Genomic DNA, 12,377 nt, shown 5'->3' with positions numbered 1-12,377 from the left:
GCGCTGCTGCTGCGCCCACTCCTCCTGTTCCTCTGCGCTCTGGCGCCCGGCGCCCACGGATCTGTACCAGGTGGGTGGTCGCCCTGCCCCGGCCGGCCGGCCGGCCCTGCCACCCCTCCCCGCTTCCCCAGCCTCGGTTTAGCCCCTTCTCACCTCTGCAAGACCCTGTGCCCGCCAGGTTCTGCCTGGAGCTGTCGCGCCGCCTGGTGTTAGTGACAGGGGTGGGGTTGGGGCCGCGAAACCGCGCCTCCAGGGAGCCTTCCCTGGCCCCCGACTCCGTTACCCACCTTGCCTGTAGCCGGAAAGAGCCTCTTAGACGCTCTTCGGGCTCCAGTTTCCCCACCTCGGGTACCGCAGAGCGCGTCTGACTCTCCCGGGGATCTCTCGTCGGAGGAACTGGACGGAGCGTGGCTTACACGCGATAGATTCAGCTTCTCGCCCTCCTCAGTGCGCCTCGTCTGGAAAGCAGGCTGGCCAGGGTGCTGCGGACGAGGGCTCGGGGTCGCTGGTCTACGCGGTCCCCCGCCGCGCTCCCGCCCCGGCCCCTACCCACCGCCTCTAGGTGCCTACCGGCCCTCGGCGGCTCCCCGGGCCGGGTCTCCCGCGGTCCTTGCGCTTCCTGCCTCCCCCTCCCCCAAGTGTGAAGGCGCCTGGAGTGGAGCGGGGAGAAGGAGCTTCTTTCCCCAGTCCTGGGCTTGGCTCTCCCCGCCCCGGCCGGCTGGCCTCCGACGAGCCTCTGGCCAGTGTCCAGAATCTTGCTCCGCCGCCGTCCGCCGCCGACCGCCGGGCCGCGGAGCTCCTGGAGCGTCCGGAGTAGACGGCCTGGGAATTTAGGAACAGAGGGTGTAGAGGACCCCTGGCCTGCCCCTCAGGGAGCTCCTGGTCTGATGGGGGCGGGTCGAGTAGTGGGGAGAGCCGTTCTGGCGAGGCAGACGGGAAGGCTTTGTAGGAGAGGAGGGGCCTGAGCTTGGAGGGACTGGAAGGATGGATGAACTTTGGATGGGCTGGAAGGGTGCGTGTTGGGGGTGGGGGTGCATCCCGGCCGGGCTTGTTGGAGGGAGGTGGCTAGATTAGACCTGCGTGCTGGGCCTGGGGGAGACCTGCCTCCCCAGCAGAGGGATTGTGGTTGTGAGGCTAGAAAAGCATGTGGGCCGGAACGTAGGGGACATTTAAACCAGATCTTAGAGGTCGGGGGAGCCGTTGAGGGGAGCAGCTGATGAAGGCAGTGTTTTAGGGAGGAGGCTCCCTATCTAGCAGCAATATGTAGGGGATAGAGCAAACATCTAGTGAGAAATACCATGTGCCAGGCTCCCTAGTTCTTACTTCTCATCAGCTCCACAACAACTCTGCAAGGTGTGTGATGGAAAGTCCTTTTATAAATGAGGAAAGAGGTTCAGAGCGGAGAGTGACCTGCTGGTTTGGACTCCTGGGCTACTTGGGTAAAGCCTGTGTTTTCCTTCTGTCCAGAGCTGGGGACCCATGAGGAAGAACCAGGTGATGGAGATGAGGGAGCAGGAAAGTGGTTACCCCAAGGAACTGCCCCTGAGCCTGAACTTGGGTCCAGGCCCCCTGGCAGCTGTGGGAGAAACGTGGGGTGGGGGAGTCCCCTGTGGTCAGGGTCCCCTTTACTTCTACTGCAGACCAGACACGTGTATGCGCTTGCCCATTTTGTTAAATGGGGATAATGGTATCTACCTCCAAGGGTTTTTGTGAGAATTAAGTGAGATGCTAAATGTGATTGTTTTGCACAGAGCAGAGAGCCTACCACGTGGTGGCCGTGATTTTTATTAATCTGCCAGGCAGACCCAGTAAGACCAGGGAGTCCTTGGTGTGTCCTGTAACTTGAACCTGCCATTTGGGGTAGAGCGAGGCAGGCACCCCTCCTATCTAATCTGGGTCCCCCTTCAAGGTGGGTGTCTGTGTCTAGTACTCCCATTGATACGTAGCAGGGGGCTCTCCCCAGTCTGCTGCCGATCAGGATCCCTGATCCTGAGGCTGCCGAGCTTCGTCATTTTCTTTGGACTTGCCTGGGGGATGTAGACCAGGGCCCCTGCCCACTGAATGCTACCTTCTTTCAGGCCAGAGAACTTATCTGGGGCTCACTTTTAGGAAAATGTGACAAACCAAGGACTTGTTAGGATTGCTGGGACTGGAGCAGGGGCCATCAAAACACTGTATCACACATGTGAGCTCTATGTGTGTGTGCACACATGTGCTTGCAGGCAAGTGAGGACAGACTCAAGGAGGAGGGTGTGTGTGTCACACGCACACACACACACACACACACACCCTGGTTATTTTTTCTCTTTGGCATGAACTGTGGGTCGTTTGAAGGGCTGGATTGTAACTCAGGTACTTGATAAGGAGGTGAGAGTAAACACCATGTTGGCATTTCTTTGGGAAAAGCTCCAAAGTGACAGTTCTGTCACCTAGGGGTGATATTCAAAGTATTCAACACCCATTGTGGCAGGAACTCCGTCCAATCACACCCTGGCAGGACAGTCTCAGCCATAAACGACTAGTAGTCCCTGCTCCCATCCTGCTGTAGATTTAGCTCTGTTGGCTCAGCTCTGATGCACCCACAAACCAGAGACTGGAACCTGCAATTACCCTTTGCTGGCACTGGGTGGTGGTAGGTTCAGCCATCACTGTCGCTACCAGGGGTCAGCTGTCGGAGACGTTGAAAGAGTTGTTTATTTTTCAACTCACTCTGTCCTCATTTAAAAATATTTTAATGGCAAAACGATACAAATTGACTATTGAAAATGAATGCAGAACAAAACAAGAAGATGAAAATTATTGCAGTAAAAGTGGTAACATCCTGTAAGTATTTTTAAATTTTTGATTAAAAAATATTTTATTACACCATTAGACAAAGAGATAAAACAGGTTTTTCAAGAAATAGCTAAGTATACCTTAGAACTTCTCTTGCTAATTTTCAGTCATAACTTAGTTCACATTTGCTATATGTTATCTACTGTACTAAGCACTTACGTATTAACTCATTGAATTCTTACACAACCTAAGGTACGATTATTATCATACCCATTTTACAGATGGAAGGACCGAGACTGTGTGGCTGAGTAATTTACCCATGGCCTCACAGCTGTAGGTGGCAGAGATGCAAATTCAAACCCAGGCACTCTGTCTCTAGAGCACATTAATTCTAATGCCTTTCACCTGCAGCATATTTCTACTTAGCCCCATTACATTTTTAAACTTAAGAGGATGCTTCTTTATAAATCACTTGAATTTCTGTCTTGCAATAATTTCCCAAGGTCTGGAGCAGGGATTGTCAACAGGACCGCATGACCCCGAGGTCATGGATCCCTCCCCAGGGACACTGTTGAGCTCTTGGAGCCATTTCTCCCCAGTGGTTCCGATTCCCCAGCCACATACGTACTACCCTCTCCCACCCACACACGTTTGAGGACACTGCTGTTGCCTAGGAGTATGCCATGTAGCTTTCGTTTTTCTGGTATACTGAGCACTTCATGGCCGGTTAGCGTCAGCACTCCCAGACCTTCAGCTTGTCTTCAGCAGCGTTGGCTGTGACGGTTCATGCCCTGGGAACTGCTGTTAATACTCATTTAAAACAAAGCCTTGGAGTGTGGCTGTTGTCTTATTCTCTGTCTATTTGCCCTGTGACCCTCCTTAAGTTTTCTGACCTGGATTCTCTGAGCAGTTGAGGAAACTGAGGCTCAGCAAGATTAAGTGACTGTCTAGGCCACACAACTATTAAGTGGCCAAGTTGGCACCTGAACCTGGGTCTTCCTATGTTTAAAGCCCATACTTTTGACAGTGCATTACTTTGTCACTCCATTGTCTCTCATTTCACAAAACACACACCTGGGCCGAGCTTCTTACTGCTTGTTCCCCTCACCCCTGGCTTCTTCCTACTTCTCTGGGGGTCTACCACATGGTGTCCACCACCAAGATGCCCTCCCCATCTTCACGCTTAAATACGTACCTGTATGTCAAGGGACATTTCACATGTGCCCCTTTAACGAAGATTTTCTTCATCCCCATCCATCTGTGGGGTATCCCCTCCCCTCTCTTGGACCTTCTCAGCACTGTGCCAGGGGTAAGGATCACGAGTGCCCTGCGCCCATTTCTCTGTTCTGAGGGATGGACCAGGCAGGTAACATAACAAGGCTGGTGGGAAGACATTTTTCTCGAAACATGGGGCTTCTTGGCCCACCCCTTGTTTTCCCATTTTTGTTAGAGATTCAGTTCTTTACTGAATGAAAGACAAATGTGAAGCTGAGGGCAAAGCTATATTTAGCTACAGTGTTGAGAACACCATAGGGAGTGGTAGAGACTGAGGCAGATGGGGGAGCACAGGCCCTCTCTAAAGGGCCACTTTTGACAAGTGTGAATTTAGGCCTGACAGGGATGGATGATAAGACTTTAAGCTGAAAATGGAGATTTTTATACAAAATTATGTGATGTTTTTAAACACTAGCAACTGATTAAATACTTTCCAACATTTTTGCCAGCCCAACAAACCACGCCACCCCCCCCAAGTCAATACACTGACAAACAAAAAAACAAGTCTGCCTGCTGTGGTTGTGGAGTTGCCATCCCAAATGCCCTTATTAGGATGTCAGAGCAAGAAGTCTCCTTCAATTATCCAGCCCAGTGGCTTTCAAATGCCAGCCCTGAAATGGTTACAACAGAATCCCCAGAAGGTTTAGAAAAATACAGAAAAAAATACAGATTCTGGGGCCTCAGAGCCCTGGACCTATGGAATCGGCATCTCTGGGCTGGGTCCTGCACAGCTGCAGTTTTTCAGAGCTCTCCAGGTACTGCCAATGTTCAGCCAGGTTCACTTCCAGTGAGGAATTTCCTAACTTCCCTGATGATCACAGTCTCCTGAGGCTCTTGGTAAAAACACAGCTTCCAATGGACTTGAGGACACGGGGAGGGGGAAGGGTGAGCTCTGACAAAGTGAGAGCGAGGCATGGACATATATACACTACCAAACGTAAGGTAGATAGCTAGTGGGAAGCAGCCGCATAGCACAGGTAGATCAGCTCGGTGCTTTGTGACCACCTAGAGGGGTGGGAGGGAGACGCAAGAGGGAGGAGATATGGGGATATATGTATACGTATAGCTGATTCACTTTATTATACAGCAGAAACTAACACACCATTGTAAAGCAATTATACTCCAATAAAGATGTTAAAAAATTTTTTTAACAAACCCCACAGCTTCCCAGTCCTGTTTCCTGGAGATGCTGATTCAGTGGGTCTGGGGCAGGGCCTGGGAATTTGTTTTTAACAAATTCTCATCTGAGATGTCTGGAAAATCCTTGCACTGGTGCCTTCCTGAAACTCAGAGACAGGGAAAATTTGTCCAGAGCCACACGGCAAGTCAGCCCAGCCCACCCTGCCTCGCTCGGAGCACGCTCTTAGAGGACCATGCCCTGATGGCTGGCCTGCTGGGGCAGTTGTGGGCCGCGGGGGATGTCCTCAGCAGGGGGGCACACCACTGGCGTGTGCAGGGCGCTTTACACGTGGTTTGACAGGAGGCAGATTGGAGGGCGGTTTGGGTTTCTGCGGCCTGGCCTGGATGGAGCTTCAGGCTGGGCTTGGCTTCCCTTCCAGCCCCAGCAGTGGCCACACAGAGAGCCCTGTGGGACAGCTGCAGGGCACTCAGGCATTCTTGTGGCCTCGAGGGGTTATTGTCACGAGCAGCCAGGATCCCAGGAGCTGAGCATAAAACCAGTTGATCTGGGCAGGACCTGAAGCTGGGAGACACTTCACATGGGCCAGTTTCCTACCTGTACCTCAGAGCCTGGGAACTGCAGAGAAGGAAAAGGGGGAACAAGAGCACCAGCCCTGGGGTTCCCGCCCACCCCCAGCAGTGCTGCTCTTATGTGTGTGTGTGTCCCCATGAGATTTCTTTTGAAGACTAGGTCTGGTGGCCAAAATAGTTTGAAAAACTTGATCTGGTCCAACTCCTTACGTTGGCGAAGGGGAAACTGAGGCCCAGCAAGGGACGGACTGCTGAATGTAGAACGATGTTACTGAGAGATTGAAGCCATTTGGGAGACTTTATTACTCTCACTGTGTGGCTTTAAGCCAGTCTCTGCACTTCTCTGAAATGTCTCTTTGCATTCTCCAGAAACAATCTGGGGACTCTACTGCAGGTGTCCTAACCTGCAGCCATAGAGACCTGGGTAGAATTCAGAGGATCCATGACCTTGGAGGGGAATATATTACATCTTTACTTTTTGTAACCTTGAAGTGAAATGTAGCATTTCCTTCAATTATAAATATTAGCAACAAATCACAATAGCGTTGGCAGTATCTGTGATTTTGCTACCAATAGGAAAAGCAAAATATTTTATCACAATACAGTTGCAGGTATCTTGAAATAAGGTTGACATTTATCACTACTTCTAAATCACCATAGTTGTTAAATTTGCCATTAGATCTTGTTTAGTGCATTAGTAAAGGAGCACATAATTTCACATCTACTTTTTAAATTATTTTGACAACTGTATTTCAATATAATCGATTTCCTTGGTATTTCCTTGGTATATTATTCTTATACATTTAAAAACATTTTTCTGAGAAGGAGTCCATGGCAAGAAAAGGTTAAGAATGAAGCCTTACTGGGAAATCCAAGCAGACTGACTGTGAGAGGATTCTGCAAACGGCAAGGGCCTGAGCAGAAGTCTGCAGAAGTTTTGCAGCCCTGGAACATTTTCATTCAAACTCTTAAATGTGAAAGAAAGAAACTAGAGCTGCTCCGCTGAAGTGGTAGTGATGAGGGGCTAGGGGGCCCTACCTGGGTGGTCCTTCTCTGACTCCCCATCTCAGGAGACCTGGAGATGTGTGCAGAACCCTCAGGCACTTAAAAAAACATCCATTAGGCTAATAGTCATACTAATCATACTTGCCATCATGTTCAGTCAGTGGGCCAGGCTATATGTGGAGCAGTTCAGTTCATTTAATCCTCAGCTCCCAAAGTGTAAGTAATTATCCCCATTCTACAGATTGTACACAAACATTTACTGAGAAACTACTAGTTTCCAGATACTGTGGCACTTAAACTCTTCAGCAAAGACTATGAAGATTCTTGCCCTCCTAGAGTTCGCACTGGGAGGAGATGGAGAAAGAAAAATAGGAAAAAGAATGAAAATGTTAAGTGATACAGTATGTCAGAAGTGCTATGGGGAAAAATAAAGCAGGGAAGGGGGAATAGGGAGAGCCAGGGAGTTGCAGTTTTAAAATAAAGCGAGGAGAGCTTTGAAGAAGGACTTGAAAAGAAGTGAGGGGTTTAGTCAGATGGAACACTGAGGTTCGCGTGTTCCCAGTGGAGGGAATAGCAAAGCGAAATCCTGAGGCAGGAGCATGTCTGACTGAGGAACAGCAAGGAGGCCAGTGGCCGAGGGGAGGGAACTCGGGAAGTGTAGCAGAGATGAGATTGGAGCGGTAACCTTGCCTAAAGCCTCACAGACCATCGCCATAACTCTATCTCCTGCTGTGTGTGAGCTGGAGGCCACTGCAGGGTTTGCAGCAGAGGAGGGCCATGATCTGACTGATTTGGAACGAATCCCTGTGACTGCTACGCTGAAAGAAGACTAGGGGAGAGGGATGCCACACGGGCAATCGCGGAAGCAGGGAAACCTGTTAAGAGGTTATCCCGATAACCTAGATGGAGCCATCGAGGCACGGAGAGGTGAAATAGCACAGGTGGTGGGTGTTTGAGTCCTGGCGCTCAGACTTCAGCCGCCCTTTCGGCCGCTCCCCACTCCGGTCCGGCTCTTCTCTCTGCAGAGCACACCGCCGAGGGCCGGGCAGCGTTGGACATCGTGCACCCGGTGCGCGTGGACGCGGGGGGCTCCTTCCTGTCCTACGAGCTGTGGCCGCGCGCGCTGCGTAAGAGGGACGTGTCCGCGCGCCCCGCCGCGCCCGCCTTCTACGAGCTGCAGTACCGCGGCCGGGAGCTGCGCTTCAACCTGACAGCCAATTCGTACCTGCTGGCGCCCGGCTTCGTGAGTGAGACTCGGCGGCGCGGCGGCCTGGGCCGCGCGCACATCCGGGCCCACGCCCCCGCCTGCCACCTGCTCGGCGAGGTGCAGGACCCTGAGCTCGAGGGCGGCCTGGCAGCCATCAGCGCCTGCGACGGCCTGGTGAGTGTGCGCAGGGTGCGCTGGCGGGACGCAGGGCTGCCCCCGGCCTGGCCACGGACCTGCTGCTAACTTCGGCCTGTTGGCTTTTCCTCTCCCAGCCTCAGTATTCACACCTGTAAAATGGGGTGGACAACGCAGGCCTCTTTGTTCTCTAGCAGTTCTCAAACTTTAATGCGAGCCAGAGTCACCCAGGCCTTGTTAAAAACCCAGTGTACCTTGCGGGGGGGTGGGGGCGGGTAGCAAAATCTGAATTTCTGGCAATTTCTCAGATAGTGTTGAAGCTGCAGGTCCAGACACCCCACTTTGAGAACTACTGTTTGTGGTGTGTGTAGACTAACTTAGAAAGCAGCTGAATCCCTCTTCTTTGGGGGGTCAGTTATGACTTTGTTTGCCTCCGCGACCCCCACCCTTTAGGCTGCTCTTCTCCAGGACAGGCTTCCTCACCTTTACCTTGCCTCAGGGGGTGATGAGAGCAGGCCTCAACCTCCAGGTTTTTCTGGGTTGAGGTAATGCTGGCTACTGCCTGCAGCCCTAATTGCCTCCCTCTGCTTGAGTGCCCAGTTAGAGCAGCTCCACTCCAAGCAGAATAGGGCCCCTTTCTGCTCCCAGCTCCCAAGCGTGGGGTGTGGGAGGAGTTGAAGGGTTGCACATTCTCAGCCATCCACTGTTGGTGGGGGGGAGCCTCAGCCCAGATTGCTCAGGAAAAGCCATGGGCTGTGGCAGGGCAGGGCCTAATACAGCCCACCTCACAGGCTCTAGGGTATCTGGGCCTTTGAGAGCCCATATGCCTGGGAAAGTCTCTCATTTACCCAGTCTGTGCCCCTCCCTTTCCATATAGCTGATTAATCTTGTTGAGCCTGAGCGACAGGTGCATCATTCCCATTTTACAAATGAGGAAGCAGGCTCAGAGAACTTGCCCAAGGTCACCCAGGTATCCAGTGGTGGAGTCTGCATTCACCCCAGGCCTCCAGCCCCTAGAGCTGATGAGGCACTGTCTAGCGCTCCAGGTTCTCTGGCCCTGAGTGACGCAACTGGCCGACTTGGAGCCAGTGAGGGAGGTCCAAGGGAGGTAAAACCTTCTTCCGTGTTGGAGTCCTGAGCTCCCCCAGGAGGTGGTGGGCTGCTCAAAGATACTTACCAAGGCCCCTCCTTCCTCTGGCCTCTCTGAATACCAGCGGACATGACCAAGACATCTCTGCCAGCTTTCCTTCCCTGGCAGACCCTGGGACCAGGGACAAGGATGTCCTCCTGGCAGTGGGCATCTCTGTGGACATCTCGTTAGATTCGGAAGCAGACCCATTTCTTTCTTTCTTTCTTTCTGTGATCAAATTTCTTTCTTTTTATTGAGATATCATTGAAATATTAGTTTCAGACAACAATTCGACACCTATGTGTTGTGAAATGATCACAATAAGTCTAGTTACAAATTTAGGTACATAGAGTTGTTTTTCTTGTGATGAGAACTTTTAAGATCTTTCTTTGCAACTTCCAAATACACAATACAGTATTAACTGTAGTCACCATGCTGTACATTACATCCCCAGGACTTTTTTTCTTCTTCTTGATGTTAAGCTTTTAATTGTAATTCCTGCTTTTCTTTGGGGACGCAGGAGATGCAGACCCACTTCTTGCTTCTTATGGGCTAAGGGGTAGGGTGGGAGCAGCTTGCTAGGCTGGCGGCTCCTGAGCTTAGCCTAGAAGCCTTTGGCTGGGTGGAGCTGTAAGGAAGGACATTCCAGGCAGAGGGTACAAAGTGAACAGAGGCCCAGAGGGAGGAAAGCACAGTGTGTCAGGGTCAGTTGGGGTGGTGGGCTCCGCTGGGCAGGACAGGCCTCTGGGATGGGTGGGAAGAGCAGCTGAGTGCCAGCCTTCCCCAAGTGACCCTGGTGCTTCTTTCCCAGAAAGGTGTGTTCCAGCTCTCCAACGAGGACTACTTCATTGAGCCCCTGGATGGTGTCCCAGCCCGCCCTGGCCGCGCCCAGCCACACGTGGTATACAAGCGCCAAGCCCCTGAGAGGTGGGCAGAGCCGGGGGACCCCAGGGCTCCAGGCACCTGTGGGGTGAAAGGTATGCTTCTCTGCTACCAGCTCTGGGGTAGGGGATGGGTCTGGGGGCATGGAGGGGCCTTCTAGAAACCTCTGTCAACACCTCCATGCCCAGCTCCTTTTAGACCAAAGGGACACAGAACGACAGACACATCATCATAGCCTGTGCCCTCCAAATGTGCCAGAGGCCTCTGCCTCTCAGGCCTGCCCCCGCTCATGCCCTGGACTCATGCACCTCTCACTGTCAGCTCATCCGTCTCCCCACCGCAGGGCTCCGTCTCTGTCTCTCCCTGCCCCTCCCCACTCACTGCCTGGGGCACCTCCAGCTGTGCCAACTATTCTTCGAGTGTCCAGGTGAGGCCGGGCCATACCCAACCCCAGCAGGACAGCTAGCCAGGAACCTCCCTCCCCTCCCCACTCTGGTCCCACCCCAGGATAACTGACTTGCATTTTGGAGACCTAGAGTGTGGCACCCAGCACCTCTTCTGCAGAGTGGCCACAGTCAGTGCTGGCCAGTCTCTGTAAGGAGCTGCCTGCTAAGGGCTGCTGGGGTTTGGGGACTGCTCCAACTTCACAAGCTGCCCACAGCTCAGGGACTCTCTTTGCTGGAACAGATAACCAAAGAGGCATGCTTCTCACCCTCAGTTTCCCCAGCTTCATAGATGTGCTTCCTCTTCTGATCTGGGGGTAGCCTGGGTCAGTGGGGCAGGTCCCCCGTGGGGTCAGCTGGTTGGGGTCTTGGTCAGCCTCCCCAGGCTGGGGGTTAGGCCGGGGATCTGCGTATGCTGGGATGTACTTCCCCCCCAGCGAGGGAGGGATCAGTGTGGGGAGATAGGGGCTTAGGAGCTCGCCTCACGGACACAGTGCTTTACTGTGTTCATATCCACCATTTCATTAGCCCCCCGAAGTCACTCTGTGAGGCTGATCAACTTATCTATTTATAGTCAGCCATCCCCCAGGATCAGAGAAGGGAAGTGACCAGGTCAGGGTCACACAGCACAGGTCTGGGGCAAAGCCATGACGGGAGTCCAGGCCTTTTGCCTCTGATCCCAGCACTGTTCCCACTGACCCAGAGAGAGCTCACTGGGGAAAGGCCCTTGAGACGTGTGCCCTGGGCCAGTCTACTGGCAGCTAACCCACAGCCCATCTGGGGCCCACAGAGTCCCCGGAGCTGGAGCCCCGGCGGGAGCGTTGGGAGCAGCGGCAGCAGTGGCGGCGGCAGCGGCCGAGGCGTCTACACCAGCGTTCGGTCAGCAAAGAGAAGTGGGTAGAGACCCTGGTGGTAGCCGATGCTAAAATGGTGGAGTACCACGGGCAGCCAAATGTCGAGAGCTATGTGCTGACCATCATGAATATGGTGAGGCTGCCGCGGGCGGTGCGTGGGGGGCGGCGAGGGCGGCCAGAGGATGGTGGTGTTGAGGTACAAAGGGTGGGTGTACCCCAGGCCCCAAGCAGGAGGTATAAGCTTCCAGCTCCTAAGTCCAGGAGGGGATGGGAGGCCCCGCAGGGAGTCACTAGGAGAGAGCCTGGGCAGAGGTGGGGCCTTTGGGGCTGCTGTGAGGACACCACTGAGTGTCATTCCACCCCATTGGCTCAGCAGCCTCCACCCCCTGCCAGGACCAGAGCTGGGGGAGGGGAGGCTGAGGGAGCTCGTAGACTGGTTGGCCCATTCCACACCACTCTGAATAAACCTCCCTCCTCTGTGCCGGGACCTGTGCTGGTCGCTGGGGACACGGAAATGACCAAGCAGACCAGCCCCTGCCTGAGACATCAGCACGCAGCAGAGTTAGAAGGATCTGTACAGTTCTGTGTTCTACTAGCCAGTGACCTTGGGCAAGCCACATTACCTGTCTTAGCCTCAGCTTGCCCACCTGTGAACTGGGGATGACAATACTACCTTACAGCGTTGTCATACTGCTCTTGACGCCACGGGACAGTTGAGGTAACTAGGCCCCGGGAGGGTGAGTGACGTGCCCAGGTCACAAGCGAGGCAAGACAGAGCTGAACAGGAACCTAGGTCTCCCAGGTCCCACCTGGGGCACCGTGGCAGGCTGGAGCTGGTGACTCCTGCTCCTGTAGTGCCAACCCTCCCTGCTGCTGCCCTGGGTGTGCAGGTGGGAGGCCTCAGGGCCCCCGGGAGAAAAGATCTCTGCCTTTGGCATTCTTAGCAGGCCACCCACTGAACA

General features: G+C 53.5%; 1 protein-coding gene across 1 annotated transcript in view; it reads left to right on the top strand.

The window, feature by feature from the left end:
- The window catches only part of ADAMTS7 (ADAM metallopeptidase with thrombospondin type 1 motif 7), a gene marked incomplete at both ends in the record, with an annotated part of 56,862 nt that overhangs the window by 30 nt on the left and 44,455 nt on the right, over window positions 1–12,377 (top strand). The window contains 4 exons of the mRNA XM_082834567.1: window positions 1–70; window positions 7,791–8,146; window positions 10,048–10,213; window positions 11,352–11,548. The exon at window positions 1–70 is cut by the window's left edge and continues 30 nt beyond it. Coding sequence (XP_082690693.1) covers window positions 1–70; window positions 7,791–8,146; window positions 10,048–10,213; window positions 11,352–11,548 — 789 coding nt within the window. The remainder of the gene's footprint in view (window positions 71–7,790; window positions 8,147–10,047; window positions 10,214–11,351; window positions 11,549–12,377) is intronic.

Source organism: Leucopleurus acutus (genome assembly GCF_964270905.1).
Source record: "Leucopleurus acutus genome assembly, chromosome: 1".
Lineage (NCBI taxonomy): Eukaryota > Metazoa > Chordata > Mammalia > Artiodactyla > Delphinidae > Leucopleurus > Leucopleurus acutus.
This window is presented reverse-complemented; position numbering and strand designations above follow the sequence as displayed.